Genomic DNA, 27108 nt, shown 5'->3' with positions numbered 1-27108 from the left:
TTTTGGGGGGGGGAGGCATTTGGGGTTAAGTGGCTTGCCTAGAGCCACACAGCTAATAAGTATCAAGTGATCCAAGTGTCTGAGGTCGGATTTGAACTCAGGTCTTCTGGACTCCAGGGTGGGTGCTCTATTCACTGTGCCACCTAGCTGCCCTCTTTCTGTTCTTTGGTACTAATAATTTTCTTGACCTCAACTCAGATTTTTCTGATAAAAAAAAGGAGTCTATCAGTTTTGGGGTAAAATTTGGTTTAATACTAAAGGGTTGCAAGATGAATCTTAATTTAAAATTGGAGACTATCTTTTACTTTTTTCGATTGAAATCCTCTCTATTGAAAAAAGAAGGAAAAACAAAAATCCTTGTAAGTTGTATAGTCAAGAACGGCAAAACCAAGTGCTTTTTTTCACCACAAGGAAGGCTTGACATACTTACAAGCTTTCTTAGGCTAAATATGCGGAGGTTTGGGGATTTTTTTTTTCTTGGCATGAAAGCTGTAAGTGGTGAGTGAACACTGGAGTAAAGTGTAAACAAAACATGAGATGAACCAGCGTCCAGAGGGCGGAAGTGAGGTCTGGGAAAAGAGAGAATTCAGTCGGAGAGTAGAGCCAGAGTCTCTGTGCCAGGAGGAGAGGAGAGGGCTACAGAGAGCTGTCGGGTTCTGCACCGGCGACTCTCTGAGGTTCACTATTTATATGATGACATTTGGCCTCATCACCGCCTCCTCATTTGCCTGGAACCAAATTCTCTCTGGGTGTGCCTGCTTTAGGAAAGCCCCTGGTGGCAAGGAGCCAAGTGTAGCTCAGCTTTGGGTAGAACTGTCTCTTTTCCATCTTCTGCGCCCATCCCCTTAAGACCCAGGATTTAGAGCTGGAAGCCTCCTTGGAGAGAATAATTTAGCTGAAGTCTCTCATTTTACAGACACGAACGAAGAATCCCAGAGAGGGAAGTGATTTTCTAAATGTCTCACATCTAGTAAGTAGCAGAATCGGAATTCGAACCCAAGGCAAGTTGCCTTCTCTCCAGCCTTGCTTTGCTCCATTTTCCAGCCCGGTTTGGAGGGGAACTGGGGAGAGGAGATGGAGGAGGAATCACCAGACTCCTTGTTCTGAAATTTCCAGTTTGTACCCCCTCTTGGCCATTGGCCTGGAAGAAAGTGCGGAAGTAGTGGAATTCCCCTCGGGGAATTGTAAACTTTGGACTCAGCAATGTGGGCGGGAATGAAGAGTTACCCGGGACTAAGAGAAGGAGAAGGAAGTGTGGTTTCTCTCTCTCTTTCTCTGTCTCTCTCTTCTCTGTCCTCTTCCTCCCTCCCTCCTTTCTTCCCTGCCCACCCCGCCTGCCACCCGTCTGAACTGGTTGCAGTTTGGACGTCCAGCTGTGGGGTGAAAAGGAAAGGGACTTCGTGTGTTCCATCATTCTTTCCTGACCCTGCCCTGCGCTACCTCATCTCCCCAGACTCTCTCACTTCCCAGACTGGTAGGAGCGATTCAGAAGAGGCGGGGCAACTACAGACATCCCCTCCTTCCTCCAGGCGGCACATCCCACAGCCTTGCATCCCGCACCCCGTGTCCATCCAGCCTGTAGCTGTTGTAGTCCAACTAGCTGAACTGAGCGCACCTGGACCTGTCTAATCCAGACCTAAGGAGCGTCCTGGGGCCTTAGGTACGTCTACTGCCTTTCCCGGGAGTTGTACTAGGTAGGGGTGCCCTTGGGGAAGTTCAGGGATCAGGTGGGCCCATCCCTGGAACCCTCGAATCGTATGGATACAGGGCTTAGCTTTTGGCGTCTCTAAGCCTAAGGCTGGAGCTGGTGAAAGTGAAGGCTTCCTTCCCTTAAGGCGCAGTGTGAGGACTGTTGGGCAGCTTACTGAAACTGTTCAGTTTCCTTTTGCTAGTCCATTAAAAAAAAAAATCTCAATCCTGGGCTCACGTCGGCCGTGAAAATTGAGCCTCTACTCAGATAATGGGAAAAAGAAAAGAAAAGAAAGAAAGAAAGAAAGAAAGAAAGAAAGAAAGAAAGAAAGAAAGAAAGAAAGAAAGAAAGAAAGAAAAGAGAAAGAAAGAAAGAAGCCCGCCCCCCTGAGCCTGTTATCTTTGGTACCCAGATCTCCAGTGCCTGGGGACTGGAGTCAAACTCTGGTTTTAGGTCACTGCCGAAGAATGTAAAAGTGAAATGAATGACTGAAACAGGATCGTAGATTTGGAGCTGAAAGGAGTCTAGGCCAACCCCTTTAATTATTTAATTTAGTTGAGGGAAATTAAGACCTAGAACGATTCAAGTGACTAACCCAAAGTCAAAGTCAAAATTTGCAACTCAATGTCAAAGACAGGATTCAAGCCTAGCTTTTCAGACTCCAAATCAAGCGCTCTGTCCACAGTAGGATCTAACCTACCTTAGAATATCCAGGCCAACAGCCTCATTTTGCAGATAGAGACACTAAAGAACAAGCAACCGTTAACTATTGTCAAACCACTACAAAGTATTCGTATAATAGAAGGAGACTGTTCTCCAATTAGGAAGGACTTTTAAAACCTGTTTGCTTTTTGGGGTGGAGGTGGGAGGCTGAAAAGAAAATGATTTGAAGTGTGACCATCCTGGTCACATAAAGAAGAAAAATCACCAAATTGAGAGATTAGGAGACCTGAGCTCTAGTTCAATCTTGACTAGCTGTGTGATCTGCTTGTCAGGAAGGTGGGATTTTAAATCTTTTCTGGGACACTTAAGAGTTGGGCAAATCACTTCTTTCTCAGCCTCAATTTCCACATCTATAAAACAGAGATAATTATAGCACCTAACTCAAAGAGTTGTTGAACAGATCAAATGAGATAATATATATTAAATATTTTGCAAACCTTAAAGTACTATATAAATGCTAGCTATTACATACTAGCCATTATTATGTCTCAGTTACCTTATCCACTGAAGGGAAGGACTGTTGGATTTGAAGTTAGAAGACTGTGAACTTTTCAAGGACAAAATGAATATGAGGTAATTTGAGGGGGTTGATAATAGCACCTCATGGGGGGTGAAGGGAAGGGGAGGTCACTAGGAAAGGTTTCACATAGAAGGTGGCACTTGATCTGAGTCTTCAAAAGAAGCTAAGATTCCAGATGCATTAAGTCTCTAGGCCTCAGCTTCCTCATCTGTAAAGTGACAGGCTTAGACTAGATGATCTCTAAGAGCCTTTGCAGCTCCATAGGTCCTTTTGTAAAATTCTATAAAATGAAGTGATTGGACTAGCAGGTTTTTGGTCCCAACATTTTATAACTCTATTCTAAAGATGGCCTCTGGACTGCTCCTGGTTAACTAATGGTATAGGGAAGGCACAATCAACCTTGATTTGCTCTTCTGGGTCAGCCAGATGTATGTGATGAAATAGGGGAAGTTTCCTTCCTGTTTTTTTCTCTCTCTCCTTTCTCCTACTACTAATCTTCCCTTCCTTCCTCACCCTTGTGCTCAACCAAAGATGCTCATATTTTCTTTCACTTCTCCTTATTGAAACTGATTCCAGGGGAGATGTCATATTGAAAGGATTTATCCAATGTGTCCAGGACCAGGTGTTGATAGCAGATAAAATATAGTGTATTTTCTGAAGTTCCCCTTTAAGACTTCCTCTTCTCAAAGTACAAACTTGTGCATTGGTGTATTAGATGGAAATTAGAGATGTTAAATGTCTGTTGGAAACTGGAGGCTGAGTAAACTGCTCAATTAAGAGAGTGGAATAGCGCTGATGTTTCCTGACTCATTTGCCTATTGTTGAGTTATTTTCCTGGAGGCATACATAGAATGACATTCAACTAAAATTTGATAGAACAAGCAAAATAATAATAATAATGATAATGGTGATGATTTATGTATTGCTTTTACTCTGTGTGTATCTTGGAAGTGCATAGGTATTTTCATGTCTTCATTAGGAGGTGAGCTCTTTGAGGGCAGGGACTGTCTTTTACCTTTCTTTGTATCCCTGGTGCTCAGTACACTGCCTAGCACAAGGTGAGTGCTTTTGACTGACCAATTGACCTATATAAATTATCTTATTTGATCCTCACAGCAGTTCTTTGATTGTCATTCTTGTCCACTGAGGAATGTCCAAGTGAGGAAATTAAGTCCCCTGAGATGTTGGGTGATTTGCCCAAGGCTATACAGCTATTAGTAGTAGGCAGTGGTGTTGGGAATGGAATTTAGGTCTTCTGTGTTAAAGCTGAGTATTTGTTGTGGCTGTTTGCAGTTTACAAAATTTTAAAGTTCTACTAGGACTGCTCATTTTAACCATCAGTTCCACTTCCCAATAATTTCAGCATCTCTCCTGAGTTCTCCCTTTTAACAAGGAAGTATTCTAGGGTTCTTTCTGTTTCATAATGACACTCTCATATTTCTTATGAGAAACTGAAAAAAATTAACACAAAAGAGCAAAAGTAGTTTGGGAAATGACATTTATTAATTAATTATTTAATTCATTCATTCATTTATTTGTTTGTTTGTTTGTTTGTTTATTCATTCATTCATTTATTTATTTATTTGGCTAGGCGATGGGGTTAAGTGACTTGCCCAGAGTCACACAGCTAGTAAGTGTTATGTATCTGAGTTCAAATTTGAACTCAGATCCTCCTGAATCCAGGGCCAGTACTCTATCCACTGTGCCACCTAGCTGCCCCTCTGGGAAATGACATTTATACTTTCCCCCTGCTGTAATGGTGCAGTGGAAAGAGGGTTGGATTTGAATCTCAGGACCTGAGTTTAAATCCCACCTCTGCCGAAAGTCATTACCAGTGTGAGTTTGGGTAAAATTACATGGCCAGTTGAGTCTCAGTTTCCTCATCTATAAAATGAGAACTTTGAAGTAAATGACCTTTCAATTTTCTTCCAGCTCTAAATATGTGATTCTATGATAATGAGAAAGTGTTTTATAAAAATTCAATTCCTGGCATGTGCAGTGGGAAAGGACCTTGGGTTGAAAGTCAGAGGACTGATGAAGATTAATGGTCAAGATTAAGCATCATCATGAGTCAATCCAGAACACCAACTCCTGACTTTTCTGGAACTTACTCTCAGGCTTGTTGGATATAGACCAGATTTTAAGTGGTCCCTATCAAATCAAAAGTACTCCTATAGGGATGGAAAAATTGCCCCTTAAGTCATCATCGTCACCACTCAGTCTAATAGATACTGTATTTGAAGTTAAAGTTAGACTCAAAAATGTTTTTTTTTCTTTTTTTCCTTTTTAGGCAATTGGGGTTAAGTGACTTGCCCAGGGTCACACAGCTAGTTAAGTGACATGTTTGGTCTGAGGCCGGATTTGAACTCAGGTCCTCCTGACTTCAGGGCCGGTGCTCTATCCACTGTACCACCTAGCTGCCCCAGACTCAAAATTTTGAAAAATTACTTAATATTAATCTGGAGCTGAATCAAAAGATACTGTCACAACAACAGGAGCTAATAGCAAAAATTGCCCAACATGATCATGACATTCTAGCAGCCTCCTACCTGGCTTGGTCCACTGAAGCCACTCAAAAGATGTGTGCAGAGATGGTTGCTAAATATGACCATCTCATGGTCTAGTGCTGCTGCCTACGATGCTATGTGAAAAAGCATGGTCATGGCCCACCCAACTCAATACTTTTTGCCCAGGAGAATTTCACATCTGAACCCCCTGAAAGGAAGATAAAATCCCAACAGATCTAAGCAAAGCTCACAAGCATTTGCTGGAAACAACTTGCCTTACAGGAGAAACTTCTCAAAACCACAACTTGATACACAAAAGTTTCTGAAATCTTCTCCCATTTAGGGGGTACTGGAGCAGCATTCCATGCCTTAGCACAAGTGTTTGCTCAAATAGGTGAGAAAGAGAAAAAACTTGATAATGTTTATGGTGAGTTTATGGCATCATTAGTAGATGGTAACGTGGCCCACGCTGCTGTGCTTTCAAAGCATTGTGATCCATTGACCGAGGCTGAAACCCCAGTCCCTCAAAATTAGTAAACATGATATCCTACGTGCTTCCTGCAAAAGTCTAAGTACCTCCCCATCCTAAAATTAGCTGTGGATGGGTATGCTTATATTTAGTGCCATCGGGAGACTTTATTGGCTTAAAAAGTTAATTATTAAAATCCGTCATCACTGATTATTAGACCAACTGAGAGCTTTCCATTACATGTAATTTCTTTCCACTTGTCCACAATGGTAACATCAGTTTTACTAGCCTTATCCCTTCTCATTTTTATTAAGGAAAAACAAAAGAAAGTCAGAGGACTTTGGTTTAATTCTTGATTCTGCTACTTGTTACTGGGTGACAAGGTATTTCACCTGTCTGAGCTTCATTTTCCTCATTTGTATAATGGACAAGAGCAGTGGTGTCAAACTCAAACAAGAAGTGGGGACCACAGTCCCATACATGAGGATCCCTGAGACAGCTTATTGACTTAGATAACCACATTTGACATTATCTTTGTTCTACTGTATTTTTATTTATTTTGTTCAGTATTTCCCAATTACATTTTAATCTGATTCAGGTCCCGCTTGGGGGTGCTATGGCATCCACTGACATTGTCTGGCACCCCGGGCTTGATCTCAAAGATTCCTTCCAGTTCTACATCTATGATCCTGTATAAATATGAGTTATTATGGTTAGAATGAGAAAAATATCCCAGAAAAAAAAGTTGCTAAAGTTCTTTTCCCATTGTTTCATTTTGGGCATTGCTTGGGTTTTTTTTTCTTCAGATTACAGTTTTACTTCATTTATTTTGAAAATAAAAATCTTCCCTTCATTCCAGTTCTTGAAAATGGTTTATTTTGCATGGTAGCCATGGCCACAAGCTTACCATAGGGATCTTTTACAAAAGGCAAATCCTCTTATTTACCTTGTCTGTGTGATTTTACATTTAAACCAAGGAACATTGTCCTGGGAATCAGAAGTGATGCCTGAGTTGCAAATTTATCTGCAGAAAGAAAGCTAACAGCTTTGACATTCTTCCCTGCTTTTCCACCCTCATTCCTGAATTCATTACCTGGATTATACCAGTAGCCTCCTATCTTTTCCTCTTTCAATTTAACAAATATTTTTTAAATGTTTATTTTGCCCAGGGCACCCAGCATTGGGAGATTTACAAAGATGAAAAAATACATGGTCTCTGACTTCATGTCCCTGCTTTCTCTTTAGCAAAAGTGTTATTAGGCTCCCTCTGTCTGGAACATCTTCCTCTTCACCTATCCAAAGCTTCCTTATCCAAAGCTTCCAGGAGTCCTGTACCTTTTTTTTTTTAAATTTTATCAATTTATTTTGATTTATCAAAAATTACTTCCATATGCTTTTGAGTTGAAAGTTTTTCTCCCCCTTTCTCCCCCCACCCTCCCCAAGATGATGCTCTACACTTACATTCCTATTAAACATATTTTCACATTAGTGAAGTTGTAAGTAAAAATTAAAACCATAGAGGACCCATCAGAAAGATGAAACAAAACTCAACAGAAGGCAAAAATAAGTGATAGCATTCAACTTCCGTAGTTCTTTCTTTGGATGTGGACAGCATTTTCCATCCCGAGGCCTCTGGAGATGTCTTAGATCCTTGTAATCTGAGAAGGGTTCAGTTTAACAATATTAGTCATTGCATAATGGCTGTTATTGTGTACAAAGTCCTCTTGGTTCTGCTCACTTCACTCAGCATCAGTTCATATAAGTCTTTCCAGGTTTTTCTGAAGTCAGCCTGTTCATCATTTCTTATAGCACAATAGTATTCCATTACATTCATATACCACAACTTGCTCAGCCATTCCCCAATTGATGGGCATCCTCTCAATTTCCAATTCTTTGCCACCACAAAAAGAGCTGCTATGAATATTTTTGTACATGTGGGTCCTTTTCCCATTTGTTTGATCTCTTTGGGATATAGCCCTAGAAGTGCTATTGCTGGATCAAAGGGTATGCACATTTTTGTAGCCCTTTGGGCATAGTTCCAAATTGTTCTCCAAAATGGTTGGATCATTTCACAACTCCACCAACAATGTATTAGTGTTCCAATTTTCCCACATCTTCTCCAACATTTATCATTTTCCTGTTTTGTCATGTTGGCCAATCTGATAGGTGTGATGTGGTACCTCAGAGTTGTTTTGATTTGCATTTCTCTAATCAATAACGATTTAGAGCATTTTTTCATATGACTATAGATGGCTTTAATTTCTTCATCTGAGAACTGTCTGTTCATATCCTTTGACCATTTATCAATTGGGGAATGGCTTGTGTTCTTATAAATTTGTCTTAATTCTCTATATATTTTAGAAAGGCCTTTATCAGAGAGACTGGTTGTAAAAATTCTTTCCCAATTTTCTACCTTCCTTCAAATCTTAGTTGCATTGGCTTTGTTTGTGCAAAAACTTTTCAATTTAATGTAATCAAAATTATCCATTTTGCTTTTCATAATGTTCTCTATCTCCTGTTTGGTCATGAATTCTTCTGTTCTCCATAGATCTGATAGGTAAACTATTCCTTGTTCTCCCAGTTTACTTATGGTATCAGCCTTTATATCTAACTCATGAACCCATTTTGACTTTATTTTGGTATATGGTGTGAGATTTGGGTCTATGCCTAGTTTCTGCCATACTCTTTTCCAGTTTTCCCAGCAGTTTTTTTCAAAGAGTGGGTTCTTATCCCAGAAGCTGGGGTCTTTGGGTTTATCAAATAATAGATTACTATAGTCATTGACTACTGTGTCTTGCATATTTAACCTATTCCACTGATCCACCTCCCTATTTCTTAGCCAGTACCAAGCAGTTTTGATGATGCTGCTTTATACAATTTAAGATCTGGAATTGCTAGGCCACCTTCCCCTGCATTTCTTTTCATTAGTTCCTTTGATATTCTGGACCTTTTGTTTTTCCAAATGAATCTTGTTATTATTTTTTCTAACTCTATAAAATAATTTTTTGGTAGTTTGATTGGTATGGCACTGAATAAGTAAATTAGCTTAGGTAGGATTGTCATTTTTATTATATTAGCTCCTACCCATGAGCAACTGATGTTTTTCCAATTATTTAGATCTGATTTTATTTGTGTGAAAAGTGTTTTGTAATTGTGTTCATAGAGTTCCTGGGTTTGTTTTGGGAGGTAGACTCCTAAATATTTTATAATGTCTACAGTAAGTTTAAATGGGATTTCTCTTTCTATCTCTTGCTGTTGGGCTTTGTTGGTAATATATAGAAATGCTGATGATTTATGTGGGTTTATTTTATAGCCTGCAACTTTGCTAAAGTTGTTTATTATTTCAAGTAGTTTTTTACTTGATTCTCTAGGATTCTCTAAGTATATCATCATGTCATCTGCAAAGAGTGATAGCTTTGTTTCTTCTTTGCCTATTCTAATGCCTTCAATTTCTTTTTCTTCTCTTATTGCTAAAGCTAAGGTTTCCAGTACAATATTGAATAACAGTGGTGATAATGGACATCCTTGTTTCACCCCTTATTGGAAATGCTTCTAGCCTGTCCCCATTACATATAATGCTTGCTGAAGGTTTTAGATATATATTATTATTTTAAGGAAGACTCCATTTATACCTATGCTTTCTAGTGTTTTTAATAGGAATGGGTGTTGTATTTTATCAAAAGCTTTTTCTGCATCTATTGAGATGATCATGTGGTTTCTGTTGGTTTTGGTGTTGATATGCTCAATGATGCTGATAGTTTTCCTAATATTGAACCAACCCTGCATTCCTGGTATAAATCCTACCTGGTCATAGTGTATTATTCTTGTGATAAGTTGCTAATCTACTTGCTAGTATTTTGTTTAAAATTTTTGCATCTATATTCATTAGAGAAATTGGTCTATAATTTTCTTTCTCTATTTTGACTCTTCCTGGTTTAGGTATCAACACATATTTGTATCATAAAAAGAATTTGGTAAGACTCCTTCTTCACCTATTTTCCCAAATAGTCTATATAGTATTGGAATTAATTGTTCTTTAAATGTTTGATAGAATTCGCATGTAAATCCATCTGGCCCTGGAGATTTTTTCCTAGGGAGTTCATCAATGGCTTGTTCAATTTCTTTTTCTGAGATGGGGTTATTTAAGTATTTTACTTCCTCTTTGGTTAATCTGGGCAATTTATATTTTTGTAAATATGTATCCATTTCACTAAGATTGTCAAATTTGTTGGCATATAGTTGGGCAAAATAATTCCTAATTATTGTTTTAATTTCCTCTTCCTTGGTAGTAGCTTCACCCTTTTCATTCTTGATACTAGTAATTTGGTTTTCTTCTTTCTTTTTTTAATTAAATTAACCAAAGGTTTATCTATTTTATTGGTTTTTTCATAAAACCAGCTCTTAGTTTTATTTAGTTCAATAGTTTTCTTAATTTCAATTTTTTAATTTTTCCTTTGGTTTTCAATATTTCTAATTTAGTGTTTAGTTGAGGATTTTTAAGTTGTTCTTTTTCTAGTTTTTTTAGTTGTATGCCCAATTCATTAATCTCCTCTTTTTCTATTTTATTTATGTAAGCATTTAGAGATATAAAACTTCCCTAAGAACTGCTTTTGCTGCATCCCATAAGTTTTGGTATGTTGTCTCATTATTGTCATTCTCTTGAATGAAATTATTGATTGTTTCTATGATTTGTTGTTTGACCCAATCATTTTTTAGGATTAGATTATTTAGTTTCCAATTATTTTTTAGTCTATCTTTCCATGGCCCTTTATTACATATAATTTTTATTGCATCATGATCTGAAAAGGATGCATTTAATATTTCTGCCTTTCTGCATTGGATTGTGAGGTTTTTATGCCCTAGTACATGGTCAGTTTTTGTGTATGTGCCATGTACTGCCGAGAAAAAAGTACTGCCCATTCAGTTTTCTCCAGAGGTCTATCATACCTAACTTTTCTAATGTTCTATTCACCTCCTTAACTTCTTTCTTGTTTATTTTGTGGTTAGACTTATCTAGTGCAGAGAGGGGGAAGTTCAGGTCCCCCACTAGTATAGTTTTGCTGTCTATTTCTTCCTGTAACTCCCTGAACTTCTCCTCTAAGAATTTGGATGCTATACCATTTGGTGCATATATGTTTAGTAATGATATTACTTCATTGCCTATGGTGCCTTTTAGCAGAATGTAATTTCCTTCCTTATCTCTTTTGGTTAGATCTATTTTTGCTTTTGCTTTGTCTGAGACAGGATTCCTGTACCTTAATGAAGCTTCCCTTCACCACTATAGCCCATAATACTCTGTTCCATTCATCTGGTGCTTAACTTTTAGTTAACTTGTCTCAAATGTCTCTGTTTTGTCTCCCCGTCTAGATTGTATTCATTCATTCATTCATTCATTCATTCATTCATTCATTCATTCATCATTTGACAAGTTCCAGTTATATGTGAAGTACTGTGCTAGGTAACCCTTGAGTGAAGAGACCATGTGTTATGCTTCTTTGTATGTATCCAGGTTTTTTATGCCTATGTGACTAGCACCATCTTGTGTCTCTTCTTTTTCTTCCCTACCAGTTTATCAATAGATTAGCTTCTTTCTCTTGCCCTATTTATAGAAACAGAGGGTCCCAGAGTTGAAAGGAAACTTGTACGACATCTTGTCATTCATTCAACAATTCAGCAAACTTTTATTAAGTACCTACTAAGTGCCAGGCATCAAGCTGGTGCTGCAGATATAATGACCAAAAAAAATCAATCAGTCCCTGCCTTCAAGTACCTTACACTCAACTGGGTAGGGGCATGTACAAAAGTCAACAATCATTTATTGAGCATCCACAGTGGGCTGGACACTGTACTAGCTGCTGTGGAGATAAAAAAAAAGTTAACCCTCCCCCCCAAAACCCCAAACATTTCTTGTTCTTAAGGAGCTCACAGTCTAATGAGGGAGTCAATGAGAAGACAAGTATAACAACAAGCTATAGAAAGGATAAGATGGTGATCATTGCACTAGCATTAAAGGGGATCAGGAAGGATCTTGCAGAATGTGGGGTTTTAGCTGACATCTTAAGAAACTCAGCAAGTGGGGATGAACGTGGAAAGAAAATCCAGGCATGAGGAATAGCCAGTGAAAATGCAGTGTTGGGAGATAAGAGTGTCATGTACACAGAAAATTAAATACAAATTAGATGCAATAAATGCTGAATCTTTCACAAAGTTCTGCTCTAATGCATCATCATGGTGTAGAGATGATCCTGAGTTCTCAAGGTTGTGCTGCCTAAGACAAGCTTTTACCATGCTGGCAAGATTAAAAAAAAAAACCCTATTTGTTGGCAGTCAAAACCAATACCAGTTTAGAATGTAAACTAATTTGTAAAAATCTTATAGAGAAGGGTGACGGAACACTGTAAGCAGTATTGTATCATAAAACAGAAGCAATGGAGGGTAACACCAATTTAAAGAAAGCTTGGCAAAACAGCCAACTGAAAATTTCACCCAGAAGACTTTTAGAAGCTAGAAAGAAAGCAACAAATAAAAAATGGAAAAGATCTTCACATTTTTTTTAAACAAGCATTTTTTTTCTCCATCAAGATAGTGAGCACCATACTTGGATATGTTTATAGGAGATCAACACGGAACTGAAGAGAATACAAATGAGAAAAACACTTGCATTAGACTAACTGTATCCAGAGGACAGTGTGCTTTGGATGCAGCACAGTTGTGAGGGCATCGGTGATCACAAGGTATCCAACCAAAGTGAGAAAGACAGCAAAGGCATGCGGGCGGGGAATCTCAGAATTTGTTAATAGTGAAAAAAGTTAATTTGGAAAACATTAACAGCTACTGACCTGTGTGGCTACTTTTCTATCTATATAAATTTTTTATGAGAACCATCTCTACGTGTACTGAAGGCATCCATCCTTGGTGAAGATATTAATAAAGAACAGGCAGGCTTTCACAAATAAGCTTCCTCAATAGAACACCTCTTTACTAGACAAACATCTTTGAAATACTTAAGAATTATAACCAATGCGATGATAAGCTATGATTCTACAGAATGCATGATGAAGTATTCTACCTACTTCTTTTAAGACACAATGGACTTGGAGAGCAGATTGAGACATATTGTTTTTGGTTATGGCCAATGTGGATATTTGTTTTTATTGACTGCATATTTATTACAAAGAATTTTCTTCTTTTTCTCAATGGGAAGGAGAAAAAATAGATTTTTCCTGGTTAAAAATATTTTAAAAAATAAAACATCATTGCTATTACATAACTGAAAAGATCTCACTGTTTTGCTTATTAATTCTGAAAAACCATTTAATGCAGTAGAAAAAATGCCACCTTGAGGCTCTTTTCCAACAGTACATCTTCCATCAGTATGTCCAAATTATGCAAAATCCTTTGAAAGATATCACAACAGAGATAATCCTGTTTGAGAGTCCTCTGATCATAAATATCAGGTGAGACATAAAACAGGAAGACAAACATATGCTTGACAAAGGTTATCTCTACTGATATGGGAAAAGATCCAGAGCAGGTTCTGTGGTGAGCACTAAGTTCCTCCACATGCTCCTGATTGTGGGTGAAATGTTGTAGAGCCTCTTGGAAGTGCTTCAAAACCATTCAAGAGTTTGGCCTAACCATCCACACAGGAAGAGAACCAAATGGATGAAGAATGTGAATTGCCCAGATCATGCCCAGGAATACCCCTCAAAATGAAATCACCATAATTTTTCAAAATATAAAGTACCCTCAAGAAACGAGCAAACTAAAGGACTCTGACACAACCTATAGAATCTGTCAACAGTGTACATATGTATACACAAATATATGTCTACATACACACACATGTGCACACATACATACACACATATATAATGAATAAAAGGCAGTTTCAGTATAGAAAAGGCACTGGCTGCTGGAGAAATGAGAAAAGGATTCATGCGGGAGGTGGAATTTGATCCGAGCTTTTGAGGTAAGTTGAAGACTCTAAAAGGTATAGATAAGAAAGGAATTCGTTCCAAGCATGATGTCCATGTTGTTCAAAGGCATGGAGACTAGAGATGAATACTGGGAATGAGGAGCATCAAGAAGGGTACTTTAGAGGCAGCTAGGTGGTGCAGTGGATAGAGCACTGACCCTGAAGTCAGGAGGACCTGAGTTCAAATCTGGCCTCAGACCAAACACTAGCTGTGTGACCCTGGGCAAGTCACTTAACCCCAATTGCCTAAAAAAAAAAGAAAAAAAGAGTGAAAAGAAGGGTAGTTTGGCTAAAACATGGAGTTCATGAAGGGGAGCAGAGTAGACAAGTTCCGTCTAAGAAAGACAAACAGGATTAGGTTATATCAGTGTTTGTTTCTCTCAAAGCAGGCAGCATGATTGCCTCCATGCATAGGAGCCAGTCTGGAACTAAGCTTACTTTGCATTTAGGGTGCATAGTTTATATGCCTTTCCAACAGGGACTGATAGCAAGCACTCCATCATCATTTCATCCCTGGACAGAGGAAATCAGACCACCCCTGTATTTGGGTTAGCTAGACAAAAGAGTCTGTTTCCATCCAAGCCTGAGCAGAATATAAAGGACCCCCCCACCTTAGATTAAGTTACTTGAAATCGTGGTTGGGGGCTGACCAAGATAAGGAGAATCAATGCAATCTCATTATCAGTAATGTCCTTCTGAAGAAAAACTGAAGGTAAAGTCAGGACTTTGGAAGAAGGGGGCTGGGAGAAGCTCTGATGTTGCTTCCATTGAGCTGCTGACTTTGACTCTGTTTCTCTGAAAACATCCATTTGTTTTGAGGCTGGTCTAAGGATACAACAAACCTATGAATGAAACTTGGAAATTCACAGTAGGTTTGGACGTAATTATTACTAATATCAAATTATGATAAAAATAAAATAGCTTGCAAATGAAAACTTAGTAAGCCTTCCAAAAATCACACAAAATATTTTTATGGAACATTTCTTTGTAAAAGTATTTCCCTTTCTTAAAAACAGCTTAAAATTGATTTTGCTGTTAAAAGGAATAATCACTAAACTCTCATGAGATAAATTAGTTGGAAACTTCTAAAACTGGAACTTATCAATTGGTGTAAAATGTCTTTTAAGTAACAAATAAATCCCCAAAGTACCATGACAAACTAAATTCCTAATTACCACAAAATTCCTAGTTACCTAGATTCTATGGTCAAACAGGTGTTTGTAATGAGGAGGAGATTCAGTTTTTATAAGCCAAGAAGAACATTCCCAGTTAAATTAGCCTTATCACGTTAACAAAGTTTACCAGGCCTTCAAAAATTTACTCAGTATCTTTTCTTCCCTTTGTCTTTAAATATGTCACTAGAAATTAAGAAAACAATTACATGCTGGAATCTCACATAGGTAGTGAATGTGATAGCTCACAAACTTTCAAATTAATAAGCACAGACTTGAAAATCACACCCCTGATTTGTGCAAGGATTCCCATTTACTCGGTAAGAATTCCACAACACAGAAAACTCTTACACAGGGTTGATAAGAATTTATGACTAGATGGTCCCAAAAATCCTTGTGGGTTTACAAAGGAGATTTTACAAGGTATTTTCTTTGTATAATTATCAATTTCCCTTACAAAAAAACAAAAACTACCTTTGTAAATACTTGAAGCTGATAGAATGACCTAACAGCTTCCTAACCCATTCATTTTTTTTCTGACAGTACAATTCTTAATCTATCAACATCTAGATTATGAGAGGAATTGCTTTTCTAACAACATAGGTGATACAATTGTTTACCAAATTACACAACATAAGAAAATTTAGAAATACAACAATACCATAAACAATATCATGTATTTAGAACTTGAAACAATTAGTTGAGTGCACTTCCAAATTATCTTACACAGAAAATCATTTATCTCATCACCATTGTCATTGTATACTGATCATATCTAAAAACAATAAAGTTACCAAGTATGAAGCAATTACATCTAATTAATAAAGATATAATAAAACAGTTAGCATTTAGATAGTGTTTCTCCTATGCCAAGCACTGTGCCTAGCAGTTTACAGTCATGTGATCCTCACAACAAGCCTGAACCTTCATCCCCAGAGCCAGCTCAGAGAGAAAAATTCAGACTGCAGCAAACAAGCAGGAGTCCAATGATAGAAGAAGGGGGTTTAGAAAGGACTTATCACTTACCTACCCCCATCAGGGTCAGAATTTTCAGGAGAATAAGTCCTGGGCACCTAATCCCAGCATTGTTGGGGAAATCCAGTCTCTTCTTCCTTTCCTAATCCGAGTCATGGTACCAAAAAGTCAACCTTCAGAGTTGAAGAAAGACAAACAGGATTAGGTCATACCAATGTTTATTTCTCTCACAGCAGGCAGCATGCATGCATCCATGCATGGCAGCCAGTCTGGAACTGAACTCACTTTGGGTTTAGGGTGTACAATTTATATACCCTTCCAACAGGGGCTGATATCTCTCCATCATTATTTCACCCCTGAACAGACCACCCCTGGATTTGGGCTATCTAGATAAAAGAATCTGTCTCCACCCAAGCCTGAGCAGAACACAAAGGGCTCCTCCATCTTAGATTAAATTACTTGCAAGCTTGGTTGGGAGCTGACCAGGATAAGGAGAATCAATGCAATCTCATTATCAGTAATATCCTTCTGAAGAAAAACTGAAGTTAAAGTCAGGACTTTGGAAGAAGAGGGCTGGGAGAAGCTCTGAATCTCTATGACATTGATTATTAAGAATCATTTTTCACAGTAGGTAGCCCATTTATTATTATCCTCATTATTACAAATGGAAGAACTAGATCTCCATGTTAAGTGATTTTCCTCATGGTCACTTAGCTAGTAAGTATCAGAGATAGAATATGAACTTAGATCTTTCTCCCTTCATATCAAAGATTGCTGCTGTACCTATACCATACAAATCCGTGAAGCATCTAGATGATGGGAAAACTCCTGGAAAATCTAAACTAGACTCTGATTTAGTTTTGGTGAGTCTTTGAAAGTTACTTGACAAAGACAGATGTTACATTTACATGGCACTTAAAAGTGGGCAAAGAGCTTGACAAACATGTTACTTGATATTGTAGAAACACAATCAAGATAACACAAGATTTAGTAGCTTCTACATTAAGGGACTGGAGGGCTTGGAATATAATATTCTGGAGGTCAAAGGAGGTAGGATTACAACCAAGAATCACCTACCCAGCAAAACTGAGTATAATCCTTCAGGGGAAAAAATGGATATTCGGTGAAATAGAGGACTTTCAAGCATTCTTGATGAAAAGACAAGAGCTGAATAGAAAATCTGACTTTTAAGTACAAGACTCAAGAGAAGCATGAAAAGGTAAACAGGAAAGAGAAATCATAAGGGACTTATTAAAGTTGAACTGTTTACATTCCTACATGGAAAGATATTTGTAACTCATGAGACCTTTGTCAGTATTAGGGTAGTTGGAGGGGAAAAAAGTATATGTATATATACATATACATAAATATAGATAGATAGATAGATAGATAGATAGATAGATAGATAGATAGATAGAGGGCACAGGGGGAGTTGAAGATGAAGGGGTGATATCTAGAGAATAAAATTAAGGGGTATGAGAGGATTATACTGGGAGAAGGAGGGAAAGGTAGAATGGGATAAATTATCTCACATAAAACAGATGAGAAAAGGCTTTTCAGTGGAGGGGAGTGCGGGAAGGTGAGAGGGAATGAGTGGATCTTATTCTCATTAGATTTGGCTTGAGGAGAGAATAAGATACACACTCAATTGGGTATGGAAATCTATCTTACCCTACAGGAAAATAGGGGGGAAGGGCATAAAAGGGGGGAATGATAGAAGGGAGGGCAGATTGGAAGAGGGGGTAATCAGAAGCAAATACTTCTAAGGAAGGGCAGGGTTAAAAGAGAGAATGGAATAAATGGGGGCAGGATAGGATTGAGGGAAATATACTTGGGTTTCCACAATATGACAACTATGAAAGTGTTTTGCATGACTACACATGTATAACCTTTATCAAGTTGCTTGCCTTCTTAATGAGGGTGGGTAGAGAGGGAGGAAGGGAGAAAATTTGGAGCCCAAAGTTTCAAAAACATGTTTAAAAAATTGTTTTCACATGCAACTGGGAAATAAGATATACAGGAAATGAGGTATAGAAATCTATCCTGCCCTACAGGAAAATAGAAGGGGAAGGGGAAAAGAGAAGGGGAGAGTGATAGAAGGGACGGCAGATTAGGGGAAGGGGTAATCAGAAGCAAATACTTCTAAGGAAGGACAGGTTTAAAAGAGAGAATAGAATAATCAGGGGTAGGGGAGTGGGATAGGATGAAGGGAAATATAGTTAGTTTTTCACAGCATGGCTACTATGGAAGTATTTTGCATGACTACATATGTATAATCTGTATTGAGTTGCTTGCCTTCTCAGTGAAGGTGGGTGGGGAGGGAGGAAGGGAGAAAATTTGGAACCCAAAGTTTTAAAAACATGTTAAAAAAATTGTTTTCACATGCAACTAGGAAATAAGATATACAGGAAATGAGGTATAGAAATCTATCATGCCCTACAGGAAAATAGAAGGGGAAGGGGATAAGAGAAGGGGAGAGTGATAGAAGGGAGGGCAGATTAAGGGAAGTGGTATTCAGAATGAATGCCATCTTGGGGTGGGGGAAGGGACAAGATGAGGAGAAAATTTGCAACTCAAAATCTTGTGGAACTGAATGTTGAAAACCAAAAATAAACAAATTAACAAATTAAAAAAAGTTTAAAAAAGCAGACATATCACTTGAGCCTCACAACCATCCCAAAGGGAAGTATCAGAGAGGTAGAACAAGCTTAGCACCATTACAATGTTTATGAGATGTTGTTCTAGGATTATTAGCCCTGACGAATGCTATATTAGGGTAAATATATACCTATCCTGATCACTCATCCTGATCTCTTTTTCTTTTTAAGGCTGATCCTCTGGATAATGAGACATGCCATGTGGACAGTGTGGGTCTTGTGGACCATAATTGGTCTCTCAGAAGAAGGTGCTCTTAAGCAGACTTCTATGTCATGTGATCCTGTTGGTGCCTGTGATGGCCATTCCAGGTCTTTGGGCACCATTCCTTCAGGCCTGACAGAGGCTGTGAAACAGTTGGACCTGTCTTTCAACAAGATCTCACACATCAGAGAAACAGATCTTCAGACCTGTGTCAATCTGGAAGCTCTGTTGTTGCAATCTAACCAAATTAGTGTAATAGAACCAAATTCCTTTCAGTCCCTGAAAAATTTGAAACGTCTGGACTTGTCCAATAATATCTTGTCTCACTTGTTATCCTCCTGGTTTAATTCCCTCTCTTCCTTGCAGGTTCTACACTTGCAGGGCAATCTCTACCCTCAACTTGGGCAAAGCCCTCTTTTTTTGCATCTCCCCAATTTGAGGGTTCTTAAAGTGGGGAACAATAACATCTTAGAGCTTCAGAAACAAGACTTTGAAGGGCTGAGTATGCTGGAGGACTTTGAGATTGAGGCAAATTATCTGCAGAAATATGAGCCAGGAAGTCTGAAGTCTATTCACAACATAAGCCACCTGGCTGTCAGCATCAAGGAGCCAATTTTACTGCCTGACATCATGGTTGACCTTGCAAGGTCTTTGCAGTGTTTGGAACTGAGAAATACTGATCTGGCAAATTTTGATTTTTCACTGCCTTCTGATGCTTCCAGCCCACTTATTGAGAAGATTATATTTAGAAAGGTGCAATTCACAGATAAAAGTTTTGCTGAAGTTCTTAAAATGTATTCCTTTGCTTCTGAATTGTTAGAGGTTGTGTTTGAGGACTGTGAACTTAATGGAATTGGAAACTGGGAAGATGTGTCCTTAAGTAAAATTGAAAATCAAGGGAAAATGGAAACAATCACCATTCACAGGTTACGGATTAAAGATTTTTTCTCATTTTATGACCTGAGCTCTGTGTATTCATTATTAGGAGGAATCAAGAAAATCACCCTCACAAGTAGCAAGGTTTTCCTTGTCCCTTGTGAACTCTCAAGAAATTTGAGATCCTTAGAGTATTTCGATCTTAGTGATGGTTTGATGAGTGAAAATAGTCTAGAAAATTCAGCTTGTGAGGGGGCCTGGCCCAGCCTGCACACCTTAAATTTCAGTCAAAATAAATTCAAATCCCTGGAAAAAGTCGGGGAACTCTTGCTGACTGTGAAAACCTTGACTCACCTCGACATTAGCAAGAATAGCTTTGACTCTATGCCTGACAGTTGTCAGTGGCCAAAAAAGTTGAAATATTTGAACATCTCTAGCACAAAAACCTATACAGTAACTCCATGTATTCCTCAGTCCCTGGAAATCTTAGACATTAGTAATAACCAGCTCAGTGATTTTCACCTGCATCTGCCACATCTTAAAGAGCTTTATCTTTCCAGAAATAAACTAAAGACCCTACCAGATGCTGCTAATTTCCCCAACTTGGTGGCAATGAACATCAGTGAAAACACAGTGCATTCTTTCTCTAAGGCACAACTTGAGTCCTTTCAGACAATGGGAAGTTTGGCAGCTGGAGGCAACAACTTCATTTGTTCTTGTGAATTTCTATCTTTTGTCCACAATGAACAAGCCCTGCTGGCTAACATCCTGACCGATTGGCCAGAAAACTACCTCTGTGATTCTCCATTCCAAGTGAGGGGCAAACGAGTTCAGGAGATTCATCTTTCCTTCTCTGAATGCTACCGAGGGCCACTGGTGGCTGCAATCTGCTCTTTCCTTTTCCTGCTTGCCTTGCTGACTGGAGTTCTATGCTACCGATTTCATGGCATCTGGTACATGAAAATGATGTGGGCCTGGCTCCAGGCCAAGAGAAAGCCCAGAAAAAACATAGACCGGGAGATCTGCTATGATGCTTTTGTTTCCTACAGTGAAGGGGACTCTAATTGGGTTGAGAACTTCATGGTCCAGGAACTGGAGAACTTTGACCCCCCTTTCCGACTGTGTCTCCACAAGCGGGACTTTGTGCCTGGCAAGTGGATCATTGACAACATCATCGACTCCATCGACAAGAGTCACAAAACACTCTTTGTGCTTTCAGAAAGCTTCGTCAAGAGTGAGTGGTGTAAGTATGAGCTGGATTTCTCCCACTTTCGCCTCTTTGATGAAAACAATGATGCAGCTATTCTCATCCTCTTGGAGCCCATTGAGAAGAAAGCCATTCCCCAGAGGTTCTGCAAGCTTCGGAAGATCATGAACACCAAGACCTACCTGGAGTGGCCCAGGGATGAAGCTCAGCAGGAATTGTTTTGGGTCAGTTTGAGAGCTGCTATAAAGTCATAGGTAAATGGAGCTCAAAACTTAGCTCTATCATGACCCTGGGCAAGTCACTTGACCCCATTGCCTAACCAAAAAAGAAAAACAAAAAAACTTAGCTCCATCATCCTAGCTTGTAGGAAATCATGGGGCTTGTGTGTGTGTGTGTGTGTGTATAAAATTATGTTAACCTATAATATACATTATATTTATATAAACATTTATATAATATATAATAATAAATAGAAATAAATATAATATATTTATATATAATAAATATATATTTATATAAATGCATACATATAAATAAAATTTATATAAACATATAAATATATTTATATAAATAAAATTTATATAAATATATTTACATAAATAAAATTTATATAAATATATTTACATAAATAAAATTTATATAAATACATTTGTATAAATAAAATATATGATATATTTTAATATGAATATATAAATTTATATATAAATAACTTTTTAATAAATATATTAACCTATTTTTCTGAACAAAGACCAGATTCTCCCCAATATCTAAGGCTCTCTCTAATGGCTTTTATAGCTTGTGGAGTTACATTAGACCTTCTGGACTTCAAAGGCCTAAGGGATTTTGTGTTTACCTCACAGGATTGCTTGTTCACATCCAGGTAGAATGCTGTTTCAGTCACTGTCTGGGTCACTTGATTTCCTGATATGAATTGTTATCATTACTATATTTTTTAGTCTGGACCATTTGCTAAGGGGTTAGTGCCAAGAATCCACGGTTGTTACATTAAAAAAAAAAAGCATGAGTAACTCCATTTTGTTTTTTACCTACTGTTTTGTGAAGTTATCTTAAACTCACCTGATTTCAAGTCACAAGATTACTTCTCTTCCCAACTGTCACTGCACTTCAGTAATGTCACAAAAACTACCTCTCTACCTCTCACCTCAGTGTCTCCTGATCTCCTCCACCAATAAGAAACCAGGTGGCTTTAATCCCTACATCTTTTTTTTCACTCCTTCCAAGTTGTATATTAACTGTGTAGAAACCAATGTCGAGAGTCTGGGACCCAATTTGTTTCTGCAGCCACATGTCTTGTCAAATAAATCATTTGTCTGGATGATACTTAGTTTCTTTATTTCATTGTAATAGTATCAGTGAGTAACAACCAGGTGGGGACAATGTGAACAGTTGTGGGACAAGAGAAACCTTCACCACAGAAAGCCCCTAAGAGCACTATGGTAAGATTTTCTACCAAAGGACTTTCTCAATGAAGGAATGCTTGTCCAAGGACCTCCACTCTTCCCTCCACCCCACACACTTTGAACCATTTCTGGACAAGGTGATTAGTCCCTGATAAGGGTGCCATAGGAGCCAGCTCTAATAAGGCAATGGACACCCCCTTAGGGAAATTCTTATTAGCCTGGGTACAGGGAAAACTTTCCTTTCAGAAGTGAATGATGAAAAATAGAGCTTTCAAATTATGTAAAGATTAATCTAAAACATGTAAAAATCCAGATCTAGCCTGAAGGAAAGACTTTTGATTATTGCAAATTAAACACATTAAGGCTTCTTCTCAAGAACTGTGGAATGAGGCAAACAGAATATTGATATTGCTGGGCTGGGGTCTCCAATGGGATCTGTTTCTCCATCTCTCTCTTACCAACAGCCCCTGGTCAGGCATCTTCCTTCTCTCTCTCTCTCTCTTCCTCTCTCTCTCTCTCTCTCTCTCTCTCTCTCTCCTTCATTACTTCCTCCCACTTATTATGTTTTACTATTAATTTTTATTTTCAGTTCCAAATTCTTCCTCTCCCTCCAGTCCCTTCCCTATACAATGAGAAGGAAAGCAAATGATACCCATTGTAGATCTGAAATCGTGCAAAATAGTTTCATTTTAGCCATGTAGCAAAAAAAAAGGCAAGCAGAATAGGATGAAAAAGTATGTTTCAATCTGCACTCAGAGTTCATTAATTCTATCTCTGGGGGTGGATATCATTTTGTATCATGGTCCTTTGGAATTGTCATGGATCATCGTATTGATGAGAGTGGCTAAGTCTTTTAAAGTTGATTACGGTTATTATAATATTTATGTTACTGTGTACAGTGTTCTTCTGGTTGTGCTTACTTCCCTTTGCATCGGTCTAAATAAGTCTTCCTAGGTTTTTCTGAAGCCATATTCTTTGCTTTTTCTTAAGCACAAAGTATTCCATCACAATCATATACCACAACTTGTTCAGCCATTCCCAAAATAATGGTCATCTCCTCAATTTCCAATTTTTTGCCACCTCCAAAATAACTGCTATAAATATTGTTGAACAAATAGATCATTTTTCTTTTCCTTTGATCTCTTTGGGGTAAAGACCTAGTAGTGATATTGCTGTGTCAAAGGGTATCTACAGTTTTATATCCTTCAGACATAGTTCCAAATTGTTCTCCAGAATTATTGGACCAGTTCACAATTCCACTAACAGTGTTATTACCATACCTATTTTTTCCACTTCACCTCCAGCATTTATCATTTTTTTTCTGTCATGTTAGCCAATCTAATAGGTGTAAGGTGATTCCTCAGAGTTGTTTAAATGTGCTTTTCTCTAATTATTAGTGATTTAGAGCATTTTTGGATATGACTTTTTAAAAAAAGAAATGTAAATAGTTTAATTTCATTGAGACTCATGATTACTATTTTATGTTTACCTCTTTATGCTTCTCTTGAGTCTTGTGTTTGAAAGTCAAGTTTTCTATTCAGTTCTGGTCTTTTCATCAGAAATGTTTAAAAGTCCTCTATTCCATTAAATATCCATTTTTTCTCCTGAAGGATAACTCAGTTTTTCTGGGTAGGTGATTCTTAGTTGTAATTGCAGGTCTTTTGCCTTCTGGAATATCATTTTCTAAGCTCTTTGCTTTTTTTTTTTTTAACATGAAAGCCATTAAATATTGTGTGATCCTGACTATGGCTCCACAATATTTGAGTTGTTTCTTGCTGGTTGCTTTTCTCCTTGACCTGCGAGCTCTAAAATTTGGCTATGATATTCTGAGAATTTTTATTTTGGGATCTCTTTCAGGAGGTGATCAGTAGATTTTTTTCAATTTCTGTTTTACCCTCTGGATCTAAGATATTGGGGCAATTTTCCTTGATAATTTGGTAGTTCAACAATTCTTAAATTATCTCTCTTAATCTATTTTCTAGGTCAGTTGTTTTCCTAAGGAAATAGTTCACATTTTCTTCTTCTTTTGACTTTGTTTTATTGTTTCTTGATATTTCATTAGCTTCCACTTACCCAATTCCTATATTTAAGGAATTATTTTCTTTGGTGAGACTTTATGCCTCTTTTCCCATTTGACCAATTCTGCTTTTTAAGAAGTACTTTTCTTCAGTAAATTTTTAACCCCCTTTTCTAATTCTGTTTTTTAAGGCATTATTTTCTTCTGTATTTTTTGTGTGCCTCTTTTACCAGGTTGTTAGTTCTTTTTTCATAATTTTCTTGCATCACTTTCATTTCTTTTCTCAATTTTTCCTCTACCACTCATATCTCTTTCTTTAACTCTTCCAGGAATTCTTGTTGGCCTTGGGTCCAATTAACATTTTTCTTTGATACTTTCTTTGTAGCCATTTTCACATTGTTGTCTTCTTCCAAGTTTATGTCTTAGTCTTCTCTGCCACCATAGTAATTTTAAAGGCCAAATTCTTTTCCCCTCATTTTCCCATCCCTTTTCTTGACTTTGAACTTTGTGTTAAAGTTGGGCTCTGCTTACTTGGGGGTGGGGAGCACTGTCGGAAGCGTCAGACTTTTTTGTGTTTCTATTTTCAGAACTAGTTCTGGTAGTTTGCAAGTTTTTGGTGTTTCCAAGGTGGAATGATGCAGGGAGAGGTATTGTTATAGCTCTCATGGTCTACACTTTTATCTTTACCCAGGAAGTTTCTGTGGTTCCCTGTAGTGCTAATGTCCCTCTCTGCCATGAAACTGACTCGGAACTGTGCATAGACAATAGAGTTGCCAACTAATGCCAGTTGTACCCAGTGCCAGATCCTCTGTAGTCTTTCTGACCAATTGTCTGACCCCTTTATTGTGTCTGGGCTGAAAACTCCTGAAGTTGCTGCTGCTGCTGTTCTGGTCACAGTCTCCAGGGCTTACTGCTGCTGTTGCTGTCACACTTTGGGCTGTTGCCCACTCTGGTGATAAAGACCTCTCCTTCTGACCTCTTAAGTCATCTTAAGTTGGAAAAATTTCTCACCCTGATCTTTTGTTGGTCCTGCCACTCAAAAATTTGATTTGAGGCATTATTTTAAAGTTTTTTGGATGGAAATGTTGAGAGAGGTCAGCTGGGTTGCCTCTAATTCACCATCTGACCTTTCCCCTTCTCTCACATATACCCTTCCCATTACTAACATGCCACCTGTGTGGGTGTCTCTTCTTCCTTTACAAGAACGACTTATTCCGAAGCCTTAGGGAGGGATGTGGTACAAATCACAGATACATGAATTAATAGGAATTGCCACTTATGTTTACCAGAGGTGAGTGGAAGCTAGCAAATCGAAATCCACTGTGGTGGTGGCTACTCTTCCCAGTGCCATTCAGGAATCAAGAAGGGAGGCAAGGGAGTGCTTTTACTGTAGAAAGAAAGGGCACATTCCCTGAAATTGTAGAAAAAAGAAGGTGGATTGGAAGCAAAAGGCCACAGGGTCTCAATCAGCATGAAGGTGTGGGGAAGAGAAGGAGAAGAGGCAACTGGAATGAGTTCTTTCCTTCTGTTCTTACATACTTAGTGCCACTAACATGTGAGCCTCACACCACCCCCATGATATGAGGAGCATATTAGGATTGCTGATTGATACTGCGGCCTCCACCTCTGTCCTAATCCATGTACTGCATAAACATGTTGAAACTCAGGGCATCTTGGATTTGGTCAGGGTCAGTTCCCAATTATTCCCTTAATGTGTAAGAGTTCTTGGAGCATTCTTTTCTGATCTCCTGTGAACCTTTTGGATAGAAATTTGCTATGCAGAATGGGGCCACTACTAAGTGCTCCTCAAATGGAACCATTAGTTTAAAAATCCCTAGTCCCTCTGTGTCTCTTCTTCCCCTCCTTTTGGGGCACTCCTCGGAACAAACTCAGGAATCCCAGAGCTCACCCTCCACATTCCCTCCTGGGATCCTCAACACTGTGGGGGAATAGTTCCTCTGAGGTAGGACTCTTAAGGAATACATTCCCCTATAGAAATCATCACCAAGGAAGGGTGATCTCTTAGGAGTCCCTATGTTGAGACGCAGAGTATGGCATCTCCCTCATGATAATTTATGGCATTGTATAAACTAAGTAGAGATTAAATTTGTGACTGAAATGTAGCTTCTGTACTGTAAATTACCAAATTGTGGTTTAAATAGTTGTATTAATGCTGACATATCTTAGTGAGTTTTGGGGTACCCCTCTATATAATTGGTTTTAAGAAAAAATAAGAATAAAACTCCATGACAGTTACATGGAAACAGGTCTTAGACCTTTTATCACTCTTTCCCTGGAGAGTGACAGATTTATTGTTTTAGTATAAGGGGGAAAGGAAATTTCATTGATTATGAAAGAGAACTGAAGCTCGTTTAAAAGTAGTATCAGCGAAGTTCCAAAGTGAAGGAAAAATGGGTTTGCCATTTGCAGTTTAAATTTATCTGGTTTGAGAAACTAGGCCAAAGTGGTTGACTTACAGGTTTGCTTATAGTTAAGGGAAGACGTGACAATTTGTGTAGGGCTTCCTGCAGAAGGTAGGATTTTAGCTATTTAAAAAATATTTTTTACAGTGAAAAGAGTCTTAGATTTGGAGTCAGAAGAGTTTGGTTTGAAATTTAGCTCTACCATTTACAAGCAATGTGAGTCTGGGCAAGCAATCATTCTTGCATTGCTTACCTTATATGAGAAAAGGGC

General features: G+C 38.2%; 1 protein-coding gene across 2 annotated transcripts; it reads left to right on the top strand.

Annotated features, from left to right (window-relative positions):
* Positions 1-604: 604 nt before the first annotated feature.
* On the top strand, positions 605-22317 carry TLR2 (toll like receptor 2). 2 transcript variants are annotated; one of them, XM_020994004.2, is made up of 3 exons: positions 605-1660; positions 2906-2986; positions 18863-22317. In XM_020994004.2, the coding sequence occupies exons 2-3, from the start codon at positions 2976-2978 to the stop codon at positions 21228-21230; spliced, it is 2379 nt and encodes a 792-aa protein (XP_020849663.1). In that variant the 5' UTR covers positions 605-1660; positions 2906-2975; the 3' UTR covers positions 21231-22317. The 2 variants fall into 2 exon arrangements, with proteins under 2 accessions (XP_020849663.1, XP_020849664.1); XM_020994005.2 differs by lacking the exon at positions 2906-2986.
* Positions 22318-27108: the final 4791 nt, after the last annotated feature.

Source organism: Phascolarctos cinereus, unplaced genomic scaffold (genome assembly GCF_003287225.1).
Source record: "Phascolarctos cinereus isolate Bilbo 61053 unplaced genomic scaffold, phaCin_HiC Scaffold_9;HRSCAF=440, whole genome shotgun sequence".
Taxonomy (NCBI): Eukaryota; Metazoa; Chordata; class Mammalia; order Diprotodontia; family Phascolarctidae; genus Phascolarctos; species Phascolarctos cinereus.
Note: the sequence above shows the minus strand (reverse complement) of the source record. Positions and strands in the feature narration are given on the sequence as shown.